Source organism: Mya arenaria, chromosome 17 (assembly GCF_026914265.1).
Source record: "Mya arenaria isolate MELC-2E11 chromosome 17, ASM2691426v1".
Classification (NCBI taxonomy): domain Eukaryota; kingdom Metazoa; phylum Mollusca; class Bivalvia; order Myida; family Myidae; genus Mya; species Mya arenaria.
In genome coordinates this window covers 55,228,498-55,247,084 of record NC_069138.1, presented here as the reverse complement: position 1 = coordinate 55,247,084, position 18,587 = coordinate 55,228,498, and the positions used below count along the sequence as shown (strand labels likewise).

General features: G+C 35.2%; 1 protein-coding gene across 2 annotated transcripts in view; it reads right to left on the bottom strand.

Moving 5' to 3' along the window:
• Positions 1-6,596, bottom strand: part of LOC128224599 (nose resistant to fluoxetine protein 6-like) — a 15,568-nt gene extending 8,972 nt beyond the window's left edge. For both annotated transcript variants that reach the window (XM_052934515.1, XM_052934516.1), the window contains exons 1-6: positions 6,174-6,596; positions 5,011-5,189; positions 3,969-4,074; positions 2,583-2,685; positions 1,954-2,056; positions 1,543-1,753 (exon numbers count right to left, since the gene is read on the bottom strand). In XM_052934515.1, coding sequence (XP_052790475.1) covers positions 1,543-1,753; positions 1,954-2,056; positions 2,583-2,685; positions 3,969-4,074; positions 5,011-5,189; positions 6,174-6,525 — 1,054 coding nt within the window. In that variant the 5' untranslated portion in view covers positions 6,526-6,596. The remainder of the gene's footprint in view (positions 1-1,542; positions 1,754-1,953; positions 2,057-2,582; positions 2,686-3,968; positions 4,075-5,010; positions 5,190-6,173) is intronic.
• Positions 6,597-18,587: the final 11,991 nt, after the last annotated feature.

Below are 18,587 nucleotides of genomic sequence, written 5' to 3'. Positions count from 1 at the left end.
CCTAAACGGAGAAGCCAAATGACAAGAACAGCCAGTACAAACGAAACGATTCACCCTCTCTTCAATAAACATTTGTACAGTTTTAAATGGAACCCTTTGTAATGCACAGCTTGACAAGTGTTGTGTTTAAAGTAACAAAAAGATGAACTAAGTGCATGTATTAATTACCCAAAGCAAAGTTTAGGGTCTTAGAACCTTTTGAAGTTATTTCAACCGTCCTCTATATTTATTGCAAGGTACTTCCTATTGTTTATGATGCTAATGTCTCAACAAAAAATAATTTTGCAACTGTACAATAGGCTGAAGTTCAAAGCTCTCAATTATGTTTCTTTGATTAATACTGAACTTTAGAACCCCTATATTATGTATCTGCGAACACGTTTGAAATGACGTTTTGCCCGACCGATAAAAATATTTTTTCAAACTTGTTACAATATCCATTGCAATAAGTCACTAGTTATAAACATGCGATTTGTAACCACTGCACCTACCCTGGGAAATATCGTGGCCTTTGAACCAATCCCTGGTAAAGCCCCCGCTATCCGCCACACTCACGCCAGTGTGGGGTTGGGGCAGTGGTTACCATTACGTAGAATGAGCAAAGTTGTGAACAACGTCAATGGTTGCTTAAGGGCAATGTGTGCCACAAAATAACAATAAAACAAATTTTACTGATTAGGCCAAGAACCATAACACTGTCATTAATAGATGTATGTATAAATGAAAACTCGAGAGCACAACTTCACATGCCAGAGAACATTTGTGTAAAGTTTGGTGACTCTATGTGTGGTAGGTAAGGAGATATGCGAGCACTAAAATTATTCTGAAAAATATTCCTCAATTTTGACTGAATCAAAGGCCATAATTATATTACTGGAACAATAATAAAAAAAATAAGCAGGTACAGAGCTTCATACACCAATAAATAAATGTAAGTAACTTTGGGGACCCCCATGTTACAAGATTTCGGGACGGACATCATCATCATCATCATCATCAACGCCATCACCCTCGTTTTTGTTGAAATATTAGAACCCTATTTTTTAGCTTTAAAATAATTTGTTAAGTTTATCCTCTTTATGTGGCAAAAAGGCACAGTTGTGCCCCATATAAGCAATTTCTGTTTAATGCGTTGAGAGTCGCCGCATAAACGTTGTCGCCCTGTGTATGCGTTGAAAATCGCCGCATAAACGAAAAATAAAACACGTTTGTGCGGCGATGATGCTATGTGGCGTTACAGAGCACCTCCATCTAAATAGCTGTTGTACATCTGAGTCCATGGTACAGTTGCAAAATACCATGGCATTAGATTGATTTCCAGGACAACACAATAATAAAGGATGTCAAAGGCACCATCATAAATGTATGGTTAAGGCATAGAAAACATATGAAATGAATAAAAAGTCATCTGGTTTGAGTTGAATATCTTGTTTGAACATAACGTTAAAAACTATGCAAATATAATGATTTTCTTTAACAAAAAACAACACGAACTTATCATTGCGAAAAAAAGATATTTTAAACAGTTTTGTGATGGATTACCTGGCTGATATTTTGTCATAACATGATCTCCGTGTTCTAGCTTCTTCATATCTCTCCCTGAGTGTGAAACTCTTCCAACAGAGCCTTCTAGAATGGGCGTTGTTTCGTCTACCACGTGACCATTAGGAACGCTGCCATTGGGCACATATCCATTTCCGGTGTTACCGTTCATTTTTGAGTGGTTTTTGTAGTCGTCGTAATTGTTTGAAGGCTGAAGGTCAAAATAAACGAAATACATGGAAATTTATGCACTTTGTGACGAGTGTTTCATCGGTATTAGACTGAAAACGAAATTGATTTTTGGAATACTAATAACCTAAGTATTTACCGACCTGTTACCTTAAATTGATATTAAAATCTTCAAAAGACTAACAAAAGACTTGATCAATGTTGATTGCAAGTACAACTAACCAAAGAGGAGTATCCTTTTGGTTGTACACTTAGCACGTGCTGGATCAAGACGTCATACGCAGTTGCAGCTAGCATGACGAAGGCAAACAGACCGCAAATGACCCTGAATTTAATTAACATTGGTTTTCTGAATTCTGCATTTTAAAGTTGGCATTCGCTGTAATAAAAAAATAAAATAAAAATCTAGTTCATCACAGTCGTCTTACACGCGATGATAACAGAAGGAAAAAAAACACACTTCCTTTTTACTTTTTTATCAAATACTTAATGAGATACATTGCTCTTTATCGAACAATAAGATTTAAATGTTTCACGAGAAATAATCATATGTATTCAATAACTCGGACGCCCAAGTAATACTATTCGAAAATGAAACAGTTATCAAAGATTGAAAAGTATTGTCTGCATATTATAATCCTTTGGTACGGTAGCACTTCCTGTTTCTGACAATGTCGAACAAGCTCTTCTTCAAAACGTTATAGAAATACTTTACCTACCTTAACAATTGTTGACGTCACTTCAAATAATTTTGACGTCATGTTAATATGAATAACATAGAAATGCATTTAAAGCTTATGCAATGACTTTAAACAATTCTCAATAAACTTATTTTTTGAAAACGTTCTCACAGCACTACTATAGCGTTCGATGACCATGGAAGAGAATTTTGCTGGCATGTCACATAAGGCCCAACAATATCTTTGGTTATATTCGAAGGAATGGCTTGAAGTGCTGCAAAGTAAAACAAATTTACACATTAAGAACAACTTATAAGGGAAAGCATAGAGATGTTGCGAAAGACACTGGGAGTTCTTCCTGTACACTACGTCATTCGGATATTTGTTCTTTTGCACACGTTTAGAACAAATTATAAGAGAAAAACATCAATGTAAATGCTACACTAGTGTTATATCTCTAAAACGAACAAAAAAAAGTGCGACTAATTTGTCATTCAACAGTAAAACTGTTTTGTTCTTCATGATCGGCACATCGTTTACTGTATATTGTTTCATATATTTTTCCATATATCTTTTCGAAAATTAGAGAGTCTTAAATACCAGATATGGAACTCCTTCCATGTATTCACGAACTCTTAAATATCATTAGTGATAACTGTACATGCCGAGTAAATATAAAGGTTGCCTGTACGGATACGTGTATGAGTGGACTTCTTTCTGTGAAACAAGCAATCCAGGTATTGGAGAATTGTACCGGTTAAAAATAATAAGTACGTGTATCACCGAGCAATCAATTAGAATTAAAAGATACATTTGCAAAACAATCCTTAAACTAAAATTGAAACGTCCATATGTTAGAGCAGCTGCACGTCAAAGTATACATAAACATCGAGAATAGGAATAGCAACCTCTCTTATAATTCACAAAGACACATGAAAATCATTTAAGTCCATCCCGACTATCATTGTATTGCAAACTGAACATTTAATATGATGTTAACCAATTAATTGGACAAATACCGATAGTTAGACTAATCGGCTAAGAATTGAATTGGGGTAAATATACACTTTAGATATACCCTGTTCTCATGCTTTTTAGCGGTAGACTTATTATAATTTTTACCATGTATGCGACTGTTGTTTTTGTCTTCGTATACACATTAACATCCATATTGAAAATCGCGTTGTGACTACCGTTCGGATAAATTAAAAAGCTGTTCACTTAATATACTACACGTTTTTCATTGAATGTATTTGACATCATGATACAAAACAGAAAAGGTAGCAGTCACGTCACTCCCAACCCTCGTGATAAAAAAAAATACACTCGAGGAGCGCACACACCAACCAATAACTCTGGGGAAAGAGGGAGAGGGGGGGGGGAGAATATATCTTGATCATGATCACTCTATCCCGATTGAACATTGTCATTTAGGTAGAAATGTTCCACGGTACGTAGAACCTTTTATTTGTCATTATTTGGTACGCCGACACTCTAAAGTTCTTTACGCATTTTTGTTGTAGAAAAGGATGAGTGCACAAGGTTTAATGTTCATACCATTATGTATCAAAATGGCAGTAGACCAGTTGGAACACGTCAGGGGGACACACACACCGACAAATATATTAATAGTATTTCCGCCTGTCAAAATTGAGGCGGCGGACTGAAACAAAACAAAGAACATTATTAATTATTAAAGAACAGTATTAATTCATTCGGGAGAAGTAATCCGCGCAGAGCACCGAATACGTCTTACATGTGAAAAACGCTCCTTTTGACTTGACTAAGGCTAGTCTAAGACATAACTGATTGGTTTCAACTTCGATCCCCCCTATCATTTATAAGTGATGTCTATTATCTTTCACAACAAAGGTTGTCGTGAAGGTTTTACGAATTAAAAATGATCCTCATTTCGGACATGCTAAACCGTCATTTGAAATGTGAATGAAATCATTTTGTAATAAAACTAAATGTACATGATCGTGTAACACAAGGGTTGTCACTAATGAAATGATGATACTGATAACGGAGACTGACTGATAGTGATCGAAGTACACGCAATCCCTTGCACCATGTTTGGGAATGTTTTCTCTCAACGTTTTCCTTGTTTACACTGTACAACTCGTGACTGAAATTATGCATTAGCGCGGATAACCTCAAAACATTGGTTGTTGTTGTTGTTGTTGTTGTAACTGCGACTTACTTAATCAATGTAGCGGGTAATTTACTAGATACAGAACAAAAGCAGATTAGTATAAATAAACTCATAGACATAGTCAAATGCATAGGTTTATATGTTCTTTTTCCACAGACTCATTGAATATGGGAAAATGGTTTCGAGTACCGCTTAAGCCGGATCAGAAGCAGCGTTGCATTGACAATTTTTGCCAAATTAATTTTTAACATAATCTCAATTACACCGACTTTGCTATTGTCGTTCCTAAGATGCTTTTTTTCCTTCCGAATAAAGGATCTATCTTCCTAAATTTGTCATCTGCTACACTCTATATTATTCAACAATCTCGGCTTGATGGTATTTCATTTTCCCATCCTTATGTAAGTTGTTTATAAATACGCACAAATTCACGAAATAACTAACGTCTTTTGATCCAACCGGAAATGTAGCCGTGCAGTACTGTGTATCAAACGGCTTGTATGGGATGTTATTTCTAGTGTCGTTCACTAACGGCTCGATAGCTAGACATTCCTCCCAATCCCCAAGCCATGTAGTGTGAAGGTCGAACAGACCGCTAGGAGGCTTTCCGGCGGCATCGACCACTAAAAGTAAAGATAGGCTTACTAGAATACAATATCAGGTAGTGTCTTGTACATTGTCTTTTATTTGTGTAATGCAAAATGACGAAATCGAGCTTCCGGCATCGTTGATAGCTGCAAAATTGGAAATAGGTACACGTTAGCGATGTATTTCAAGTAGTCTTACACTCTTACACATCCTATCCATGTGGTTTGTAAATTTGCAGCAACACCACTACAAGGTACAATACTAATAGAGGAAAATTTGTGATATTTACTCAGGGGTTTATGTGGTGAAATATATTGCAATCTTACGCAGAAACAATTCTGTTCTCTTTATTACATGATAATTGATACTAGTTTCTCTTGAGTTCACCAGGTGAAATCCTACAATCTTAAGCTGAAACGAACGAATCGTATCTTTATATTTCATGCCAATAATTCATCCTAATTAATAGCTGATAAATAATCTCTCCGTTTTATTCCAGTTGACGTCATACCGGTAGGGCGGTATTGAATTGTCTCACCAGAACTGTGTGTTATTCCGTGCGTTTTTTTTGCAGGGACAGTCTTTTATTTTTCAATTTACTACCGAAAAATATTCAATAAGGGCTTTTATTATATTCGTTCCGGTGATTTGAACAGATTCATCAGCGCAAATGACATAAATTTGTATCAAACCTAAATGTAAACATTCGTTCAGAATCTTATTTCATGTCATATGAGCTATTTAACTATCGTTCGAGTTTAATGTTACCTTTGAACGCACTAAACGATGACTAACACCATATTGTGCCATTTTTCAGTTTCTTTTCTTTGTTTTTAACAACACTTTAACGGGTAACAAATAGAATTGACCTAAACGCTCTATAACCCCACCGCTCTCTTGATTGCGATTGTACAATCACGCCAAGGAGCTCGTGTATAATCACAATAGCTCGGTGTGTTTGATGTCATGATTATTACTTAGCTTAGGGAAATCACTACTAAGGCGTAATGGAAACTTACTTCGTACTGCCCACGTCTGACCTGCGGTTAATTCTTGTAAAACAAGATTGGTGCTATTGGTACATTCTTCGCTAACGTTGAATTCGGGTGCTGCCAGACTTTTACCCAATAGGAATACAGCTTGCTGGATGGTGTCATCCGTTGTTTTGGAAGGTTCTGCAGCCATATCGGTAGTCCCTTTCATAGCATTTTGAAAACTATTCAGTTCTTTTGAATACCTATCAACTGACTTGCGAACGCCATGTGCGTAATTTATCTCTTTCAAAAAGTCCCCAAACACATGGTTATTCTGACAGCTAATATGCTTTGAGAAACTAACTATTAATATGCACCAAAGCGTTTGTCTAAACATATTGTTAAACTTGGTGTCCGTCTTCAAGTATTGTAAATTTCAAATGAAAGGCAAACGATTTAAGTGTTGCCTCGAGGTTAGGTTTGAACTAGATTATGACTTGTAAACTCATTTGTAACCCTATATATCTTACGAAAACGTTCCTATCCGTATCATTTCGATTCATATTCTCATGATCATGTGAGATCTAGTCATACTACGAGTTCAAATCGTTCATAAATTGAGTACTTGGTCTAATCACTGATCAGTTTTTGTTACGGTTTGACTGAAAATAGCACATCATTTTAAACCCAATTTTCAGTTTGATCAGTATATTAAGGGTAAAACTCAAGATAATTAGCGTTACGGAAAAAAATACTTTTAAGTAAGCATAAAGTGAAGTAAAATAATAAATAAAGCAATCAATTAATTAATCAATTGTTATATCAATTAATCAATCGATCAAACAATCAATCAATTAATCAATCAATCAATAAACCTATCAAACAAATAATTAATCAATAAATCGATTGCCTCAGTTGATGAATCTTTGATATAGCACGTTCAATTTGTAATCAATACATACATGTAGTCGGTTTGGTTTGTGGTCACGAAGCCACACAAGTTTTGGGTCTTTTCTGCGTGAACTCCGGTAATCGAGACAACACAAGAATATGCTCTCACGCAGCGTTTTTCCAACGAGTGTTATTTATATAATATTGTTATAAATTGATTTAAATCATTGAAAAAATGTTCAAACTAAATGTACGCATACATTTTGCACACTTTGAATTTCTTAAAGCTGCACTCTCACAGATTGAATATTTTGACAACTTTTTACTTTTTTTGTCTTGGAACAGCCAATTTTTGAAAAAAAATGCATGGAAACCAGTTATATAAGACTGCTGACTAAAATAGATCACATAAGCCATAAAACATTAATTTTCGAAAGGAAATATGCAAATCTGCAATCTGATTTTTTGTCAGCAATCTTATATCATTGGTTTGCAGAAAATTACGCAAAAATTTGCTCTTTCTAAGACAAAAAATAACAAAGTTGTAAAAACGGTATATCTTTGAGAGTGCAGCTTTAAAGAAAGTTTTTTGAGAAATTTAATTTCGATGTAAACCAGGCGGTGACCATTGTTGGTGTGTGAGTGTTGGGTTTTGAAGAAAAAATAAATATTGGTCAATTTAAGGAAGACGATATCGAGCTTAATTAAAGGGAAATGTTTCGATACATATAATTTTGATGTGAACAAAGTTGTGATCAATGTCATTGTGTGGATAAGGGGTTTGATAAAAAAGTTGGTCCATTTAAGGAACACGATATTAATTTAATCGATAATTAAACTCCGAACGTGTTTAAGCTTTATAGTTTCCGAATGTGTCGGTTGAAAAACAACAACATATTGTCGGTATATCGTTCAACCCATATTATCTTTGGTTACTTTCTTCGTTAAAGATGCACTCTTACTCCCGAATAAGATTTACCACAATTAATACTATTGCTTCGATGTACCAAAAAGGATTAATAAAAGTCAAAACCAATGGTTCTTATGAGAGATACCAAGTTTAATTTCCGAGAAAGGTGCAAAAAAACATGGAATTCCTACCTTATGTATCACTCAATTTTTATGTTTGTTATACATGTGTATGTATTGATTTTGAATATGTGTGTTACTTTAATCGTAAATAACAACCACGTTATAAATGAATCTATAACTGAATATTGTCTTTATATTGACCAGCCCAGTTTACATAGAAATCCATAGAAATGTCTTCAATCAATAAAGTTAAGTCTGAAAAATGAAGTGATGTTATAAAACAGTCAAGATGACGTAAATCATAACGAAATAGCCAACTATAGATTACTTTTAATATTTTATCTTGTTACTGATAATAACCGTACCCGCAATGATGTATTTGTTTAAAATAGTGTCATAAAATTTAAACCCAAACATATGTACATTGCTAATAGATATCCTCCTACTTAATCACGGTCTCGCCATCCCATTCCCACGTTCTTTTCATTGGTTCTTTATTTATATAAGTGAATCAAGTTCATGTTTTGAAAACTTGGATATAACTTCTATTATCTGTATTCTAGTATAACATAAAGTATCGTTAGCTACGTAATAGTTAGATGACATGAATCAAAATCTTACTGATTAAGAATAGGCTGAGCGAGCGTAGCGAGCGAGCCCTTCTGAACCCATAGAATTTTGATTCCGGACATCTAACTGACTTAGAATACAACCTCATTGACTGTGTCAACGAAAAATCTGACGCAGATATTGTGTATCGGATGAACAGCAGTGAGCGGACCTTTAAACATCCGCAGAAGTTAAAATTCTTAATGATTAAGCATAGTACTAAATGATTGCCTATCTGCAATTGCATTGGCTGTGAATGTAGTTTGTATTTCTTAATTGTGTTACTAAAATATGATGATTATAATTTTAAATAGTATATGCTTTATTGTACAAGCCACTCTGCAATGCATCAGTTAAAATTGATTTAATTCATATAAATTAGAAGAAACATAATGCTTTCAAACTTTTATCGAGACGAGGGTACCCGGATGTGGTCATGCTGGGCGAGACGAGGGTACCCGGATGTGGTCATGCTGGGCGAGACGAGGGTACCCGGATGTGGTCATGCTGGGTGAGACGAGGGTACCCGGAGGTGGTCATGCTGGGCGAGACGAGGGTACCCGGAGGTGGTCATGCTGGGCGAGACGAGGGTACCCGGAGGTGGTCATGCTGGGCGAGACGAGGGTACCCGGAGGTGGTCATGCTGGGCGAGACGAGGGTGCCCGGAGGTGGTCATGCTGGGCGAGACGAGGGTACCCGGAGGTGGTCATGCTGGGCGAGACGAGGTTACCCGGAGGTGGTCATGCTGGGCGAGACGAGGTTACCCGGAGGTGGTCATGCTGGGCGAGACGAGGGTACCCGGAGGTGGTCATGCTGGGCGAGACGAGGGTACCCGGAGGGGGTCATGCTGGGCGAGACGAGGGTACCCGGAGGTGGTCATGCTGGGCGAGGCGAGGGTACCCGGAGGTGGTCATGCTGGGCGAGGCGAGGGTACCCGGAGGTGGTCATGCTGGGCGAGACTAGGGTACCCGGAGGAAGTCCACTTGTCTTGCTTTGAGTGACCATAAACACATATCTTAATATCTGTTGAGGATCATAAAACAGTTATCCTTACCAAAGAAAAAGTCCTGTTGAACAATCCACATTTATAAATTGCACATGAATTTGAAAAAAGTAAATTGTTGTTGCTGTGGTTGCTGTGGTTGCTGTTTTCAGATCGAAAAAAAGCACAAAAAAACACACACACACAAACACACACAAGCAAGAAAACCTGGACCGTTATAGTTAATTAAGCAACACTTTTGTAACCTTTTTCCAATATCCCTTTATATATACGCTAGACTGACAGTTTGAAGGAGTTTTCCCGTCCGATAAATTGCATGCATGCGAAATGAAAGTTTGTTCGTTATACAATAGGAGCTAGCTTTTGTAAGTAGGGTAATAACAACGTCAAGTCTTATTTTCCATTCTCCTATTGTAGTTAAATTACGACTCCTCGACAATCTCCAGTTAGGTTTTGTGAAATAATATCAAACGAGAGAAAGAAACACATACATTTTGTTTTGTTATCCGCCGTTATGACAGGCGAATTAGGACGTTTTGACTGACATTAAGTTCTATTTTTTACATTCATGTTCGGCCATTTTAAGAATTGTTTTGAAAGGCAATGACCTACATGGATATTTTGACGGCTACAGCTTAGCTAGGTATGACTTACGAAATAGTACGTGTATGTGTTTTTTTCTGCACGTATTGCTATAAAATCCATTAGTTTGTAAGCTAGCGCATGTTTTCCGCATCGGTTATTTATAATCACACTTCATGCATGAAATGGGCATAAATTAGATCAATGGGAGTATCATGTATGTTACAATCAGATCCGATATCAGAATAAATCATTGCCAAGGTAAACACGGAAATTGTGTAAATACTAATGATTTGGATTTTACATCGGAAAGGGTCCGTATTACAGAAGCATCTTAAGAAACTTTTAAGATTTTTTAATTTCAGTGTAATATTTGGAATTGTTATATTTAAAAAAAAAAACTAAATAAATTCTTCAAATGAAGTTTTCGTTTTCAAAAAGTGTCCATATTTTAATTGCAGAATCAACACTAAGCATAACACTTTCTAGGTGTGTAAAACAACAGTTAAGGAAATTGTTGAATTAAAGGAAAACGTAAAGTTTTAACTTAAGATGCTTCTGTTATGTGGCCCCTGGTATAGCATTGTTTATTTATGTTTAGACTGATATTTATAACGTTCTGCCCATTGTTTTCAATGACAATGGTTCAAATGTTTATTAATTTTAGATTATATCTAATTTGTTATGATCATGCATCATCACTGAACACATATTCTTCCAATCAGCTCAGACAGTTGACCAGGAAGAAATCTTACGAAAATATCACATGCCATGGTTTCTATTTCTCAGAAAAAAGAACACCGTGTCATTGACATCAGATGAGTTACCAAAGTTTAGTTTGGTTAGACAGACTGGACTACTTCAAAGGACTCTTCCTTAGTTCAAGTTTCAATTGAAAAACAAATTCCATCCATTTCAAAGACTAAGTAATAGTAAATAACTAGCTGTGTCATAAACAGGTAAGTCAAATATAATTTAGTTAAGCAAAATAAAAAATGACTTGGCTCAAACGTTGTGTATGCTAGTGTGCGTGAACTATTAAATAATTACCTATGGATAAAGGGAGATTGTGCGGTTGTTTTAATCTTAGGCCGGTTTAGTTACTATCATTCATTGTACGAGTGGCTAGATTAGAGCAGATAAGAACAGACAGAGTTCTCAGGGTATTTTTGTTTTAAAGCTTCGCAGAGTTGTAAACGTTAAGGAGATACCTTCAGGATTTACTGTATCACTTTTGTGTCATTTAAACATGTATCATGGTTGTCCGGTTAACGCAGTGGTTAGCGCATTCGCTACTCACCTAGGCGACCCGGATTCGATTCCCGGCTTGGGCGCATGTACGTTTGGTATGTGGTCACCAAGCCGGACAATTGGGTTTTCTCCGCGATCTCCGGTTTTTCACACAACACAAGACCACACTCTCGCGAAAAATCGTGCGTGATTAATATAATGTTGTAATAACTTGTTTCACAATCGTTGTAAAAGAAATATGTTAAAACTAAACTTGTATCTTTGTTCAGAGCTACTTTCTTGTATCATAGTTCAGAGCTACTTTAAAACGGTTCAAAACTTCACAAATTCAATTATTTAAAATAGATTATGTATTTGTTTCTTAAATCACCTTCATATACCAACAATTCAACTTTTTTATAATTGTTTTCAAACTTATTAGAACTACTGAAATAATGTGTATGGAAGTCATTGTTTCATGACTTGGTCTTTTTTCTATTCATTTTCTTTTATCTGTTTTATCTCTCTCTCTTTCTCTCTAATTTCAGTAAGATAACAAGTCATCTGAAACAGGCTTGTCACTTAAAACCAGGCATTCGGAAAAAACCCAGGGCGGAGTACAAAACTGAGGTAATAAAGGTGCATAGTTTTAGAGTCTTTCTCATGAACGCGCTATTTGCTTTAAATTAGGATGCATATGTTTTTATTTGAATGTTTAAAGATGCACTCTTACTCGAAAATAAGATGTACCAAAATTATTACTTTTGTCTTTATATACAGAAAAGGAATATTAGATATCAAAAACAATGGTTTTTATGAAGGAGACCGTGTTTAATTTGAAAGAAAGGTGCGTCAAACACGGTTATTCTACCTTATGAGACGATAGTTGATCACTGTACTCACTAGTAATTTAATATTTGTGCATTTTCAGCTATTAAATACACAGTACAATCATTTTATTAGTAATTAATATTTTCCATAAATGAATTTTTAGTAAGTATTTAAAGATCCATCACTAAAAATGTATGTTTGTTTTACATGTGTATGTATTGATTTTGAATAAGAGTGTCACTTTAAAGTTTTCCACACTTTCGTTTCATAATCCAAGTACTCATTTAAAAGCGGTTATTAAAAAATGCATTACCGTGTCATCGGTGTGTCCTTGAATAGGTGGCCTGTGTAGGCGTGTATGGTTAGTTTAAATAGAGATACATTTACTTTTCCTTTCCGTAAATAAAGGTGCAACCATTTAATGAGCATATACAGATTTTATACAATATCTGAGGTACATTTGTCAAAGGGTTTTTAATAGCAGTCGCATTGTATCTAAGACTAGTAATACATGTTTCTGACACCATATACATTTTTCTCACCCGCCTTGAATACCGTTCATAGTTTTACTTTATACTTCACACAGTTCTTCAGGCCATCACACAAGTTAAGCTGAAAAACTCTTTATGACCATTAATACAAATTATGGCCCTTCATTACGTGACATTAATCTTCACACTGAATAAATGTTTTTGTCTGATACATATTCCACCATAAAAGCAATTTATGAGACAATGCGGCTTTGTGTGAACGCATGTGATTTTCTGCATAAAATGATCGAAAGGAAGATGCAAGGATATACATTGAAACCTCGTATTTTTTTCTTTGCCACTTTTAAGGGTGTAGGGACAAAGACGCGATGGTACTAACAGGATTCCGTACACTATATTTTATAATGAGAAAATTGCACACTCAATACCAAACCAAAAATAGTGTGCATAATTTAATTTTGTTATTGACATCAATGACATTACAGAAACGTATTATCTTGATTAATAAACCTCTTCGTAGACTTTGGAAGCACAATCACCTTTATAACTAATTTATCATGTAAATCGATATTTCAATTATATTTTTATCATAGATTCCCGAATTGCTGTACGGAGGTTGTGCGTGTGAAGTGTATTTGGATATATACGTGTATACTGAATATCAGCTATTTGATCTTGTTTATTGCATAAGATCATGGGGAATGTGTATCTTTGGGCAAAATTTAAAAAGATAATTACAGAGGTGTTGATGAAACTGTTTGCATTATACGCCACAGAAGGGGGCTGCAGTCCATTTCAATTCATGACAGCCAATAAAGACTTACTTGAGGCCCTAAATACCATTACACCTGATGAAGTTAAACGCATATATAAAGATTTTGAGCATAGGTTTGATTCTTTAGAAGGCGAACTTCTGGTGAAGATTGTACGGGGTCTTTTTTATCCGCAAATTCAAGAAAAGGAGTCAGATTTGAAATTGATCCAAAGGTGTTTGGAATATTATGCTGTCAGAGGGAATATATCAACCAAAGATGAGAGGTTTAGAGTTGAATGGGGACATTTAAAGGCCGCTACTTTGTCAGTGGCAGAATTAGCTAGCGGAGAGGAATTTCAGAGACAAGTAGACGAAAAGATTTGCAGATTGGGAAACGACCCATGTGCACTTTCAAACTATGATATCCTCATGATGAAACACAAAAGAGGGATAAGGCAAGTCCCAGAGGGTCAGTTCATTTCATTGCTCAATACACATTTTTTTTCATGTTTCTTTAATAATCATTTTATAACTAAAATTCGAAAAACAAGTGTGTGTGTTAAAGTAGGACATGGTGAACAAATCTATTATATATAATATATAAGTAAGTACTAAGACAAGGGACAGGTAAGATGCTTGCTCGTTTGATATTACATTTATATAAACTGTAAGAATGTGTCCAAATAATTCTAATAAAACTGTTTCATATGACCGACCCTTTCCCACAGATGACACAGCATGGATTGACCGCATTCGTTCGAAGCACCTTATCGATGAATATGAAGAATACCAAGATGTGTTTTCAAGAGCAGAACCAAACAGAACAGATTGGATTACAGGTAACCTTTGTACCGTAAATTGAGGTCGTAAAAAATAAGCTTTGTGAAAAAAATAAAATTAATTTAATGACGAACACAGGTTATTCTCGATTTTCTCGATGAACTAAATTCTCTAGGGACACATATCATAATCGATATTACGCTGAAATATAATTATGATTATATTAAGTTTGCATTAAGTGAATATTTGTAGAAAGAATTAAAAAAAAATAGTATCTGTTTGTGCTCGGTGCACATCCAAGAGTTCGTTTGTTTTAACAATATTTGTTTAACAATGAATGTAAAGAAAGTTATATTAACTAATGCTAAGTCACTTGTTACAGCGATGTTTCGTTGAGGTAACCGGAGTGCCCAGGAAAACATGTTCTATTTGATTTTAAAGTGATAGTAAAGGGAATAGACTGACATAGATTATTAAGTCATTAATCATGTTGTCTTAGTAATCGCACTTATAGCCTGACTTTGTTATTCAACTAGTGCATGTGTAAAAGTTAACGAGTGCATCCATTATGTATTGGTCAAATTAGACCTTTTTAACGTTTCTTATTAACCTACTACCTTATAATAAGAATACCAAAAAAATGATATTTTTTATCAGCTATAACAATTAGCATATTCATTCAAATGTTGATAACTTACGTAACCATCCCCGCTGCAGTAATTCAAGTTGCTGATAGGTGACCTTAAGCCACATTTGTCTCCTGACACGTTTGTCTCCTGACTGCAGACGTAGATATATATGTGTTATATTGTATGCCTTTATATTGATTTTTATATATATTTTTATGTCATATTTGAATTATTGCAGACATGTAGGCATTGCCATTGTCTTTCCATATGTTTTTGATGGGTTCGGGGTAAAGTTCGCGGTGTCCTTTAGTCTAAAAACGATTTCTGAATTTAGATGCTATTGTCTATACACTTAGTAGGAACAATTGAAAGAAATATTAGTTATGTAGATGAACTCTTTGGAAGCATCAAGTACAAAGAGTCATCTTTTACAATCTCTCTCTCTCTCTCTCTCTCTCTCTCTCTCTCTCTCTCTCTCTCCTTAACGTTCTTCAAACTAAGTAGGAATACTGAACATGAAAAGAAGATGACCACTACTGATTGTGAGGTCAAAAAAACGGTCCAAGTCGTTGGGATCCCGTTTAAATAGTGTTAAACTAGGTTCGATAATGACGGATGCTCCTGACAAGCGACAATTTTCTACTTCTACCTTGATATTGATTTTAAAATTGTCATTTTCACCTATAGTCCTTAACTTATATAGTGTAATTTTAGTGTCTGACTTGTTTACTTTGCTATTTTTTCCTTACTTGAAATGAAGAACTTAAGACAATTTGATATTGATGTTATATCATGAACAGTGCGTGATAAAGTTTAATCATAACTAGATGTAAAGATTTATGTTAAAGCAGCAATGAAGAGTTGTATTGTGTTTTCCATAATTTGACAGTAGTTATAGAAGAATTAAGTTATTGCATGTTGATCTCCTTTACAGATCGCTTTGTTACGACATGGTTTGTTTACGCTGCTGAGAGTCCTTGTTTTCCCGAATTGCAAAACTTCTTGAAACATTATCAGTTCATCTGCATTGAAGTCAATGATAAAGATGTGCTATTCAGCCCCTTTATTGAACACTTTCGTGACAACATGATGATTATAAGTCACGTCTTCTTTTTTATTGGACATAGCTCATCTAACGAGTTTGTAGAGAAGGTTTTCAACGTGATGGATGCTCACTTGGAAGAAATCGGTTATTCTAAGTTCACTGTGCTTATGCCTGATGAAGAAAGCGATACCACAAAAGCGGCCAGAGAAATGATATATCGCTTACCAGGTGTGCAGGTAGACTGTTTACAATACCAACCCTGGACCAGGGTAGTGATTTATGAGTCCAAAATATTGTCTTTACGTGAACCAGTTGTTCGCGAGACTAGGGCAGAAAGAACTGATTCGAAGAGATTGTATTCACGTGAATCGTTTGCTCCAGATGCTCAGGACGGAGACGAAACTCCCCAGACAGTACGAACCGTGGAACCTGTTGAAAAAAGGCAGAAACTAAACTGAACAATGTTATACATATGCGATCAAAACATTTACCAGAAAACAGTGTTGCAAATTTTTGTCGTTGAATAGTTTATTGACAACAAGGAGGTCGGACATAAATTTGCACTAACATTTAACCTATGAATGATACCAATTCCAAGCACAGGAGGCATAATGCGTACTTTATTTTTAAAATAAAGACTTCAATCAAATTCGGAATAATTGTGTACGGCGTTGAGACTTTGTCATCGATGAATTTACCATATGTAGTTTAATAAATAAAACGTTTAATTATCAGATTTAGGGCTTGACTGATTTTCTTTCTTTTTTTAAGTGCCTGTACATGATTTCCAAAACCGGTTTAAATTGAACCGATCGGCAAGATTACATTGGGCCATCTAGTAGGCCATCTTTATAATAAAACAAATGTTTTATTATGAATGTAAGTTCAAAAAAAGGAAATTATCAAAGAACTTGTCTGGAAGTAATAAAAATAAATTTAAATTGTTGAACAGTCCGGTAAATATTTAATTCAGTGATAATTTAATTCAAAACTCAATTTCAAAAATCAGCAGGAAACAAAAACATGACATACATTTATATAGACAACACGTTGCCGTTACGATGTCTTTAAACGAATACAAACATGTACAATCAATAAAAAGGCAGTTATGTTATTCCTGAGAATAATCATATTTTTTGAAAGTCTATCCGAAACGCTTTGATATCCGCAAAAATGTAAGTTATCAAAGTTAAATTGTAGTGCTCATGTAACATTTAATTACAACAACTATTTTCAACTGTTTTACAAATAGTAATCAACATTACAATGTTTTGAACTGTTGACCGGTAAACAGTATAAACTGTATTTTTGTAGCGTGAGGCTACGTCATAGGGACGTCATGGGTTCTACTGAGATTCTAAATACAGCATATCGTTTAAACTCCTGATTTTCCGGTATTGGTTTTCTTATTTTAATTTGCTCACAAGATACCGATACAATTCTACGCACACAATTGTCTGTATGATCAAGATCATTACCAGACGTAAGCAAATAAATATCAGACGTAAACAAAAAATGTCGCGATTTGAAGATGTTTCCGAGATTGATCTGAACAATGCAATCAGGTAATAAAATAATATGGACATTTGTGTAACATTCCAAACGGTTCGTCTCTTGGTGTAGGGGATGACAGTTCAACAGTTTAGATGTCATCCCCTCCACCTCGGGACAACAGTGTTGACTGTTACACAAATGACCATGCAGCAACTGCATAAAAAAGACATGTTTGTCTACAAGGGAAGCAGTATGACATAGTGCTGACGTCATTAGTATTCGTCATGAGTCATGACTTATTGTAGAACACTATTGACATAACTGTTATTCTACTTGATAGTTCCATGACATGAAGTGAAATCTTACTGATTAAGAATTGGCGGAGTGAGCGTAGCCAACCAGTCCTTCTGAAGCATTAAAAATTCACTTCATGTTATTTAACTTGCCTAGAATACAACCGCATTGGCTGACACATTGGCAACACAAAATCTGACGTAGGGAGAGTGCATCGGATGATTGGCAGTAGGCAGATCTTTAAACACGTGTGAAAGTTCTTAATGATTAAGTCTACCACTTAATGGTTGCCTATCTAAAATTCCATAGGCTGAAAATGAAGGTTGTATTCTTAGTATGCAAAGCCTTTAAAAGTGAATACATTTTATATTTCTATATTCCTATAGAAACGTGATCAGCGACCAAAATTGTTTGAAGGCATGGCAATATTTTAATTTATCTTAATAGTTCACTTTTCGTTAAAATACATATTACAAACGTATGGCAGTGTCATTGTAGTTGGTATACAGCTGCCAAACAAACTTAAATGCATTCTCTATTGTTTCATCACTTTATCCACTAAACGAACATAACCAACGTATATACATCACCCCGATTTCGGCCATACTCACGTGTAAGGGATGCAACTCCTGAATATAAACTCTAATTGTTTGAATTGTATATAGTACAATTTTAACTTCCCTTCTGTCATGCGCAATATTTTATTGTAGTTGGATGTACTAATTACCATTTAAATATTCTAGTTTTGTAATTTTCATATTAGTAAGTGTTCTATGAATTCTTCAGCTTCAAGT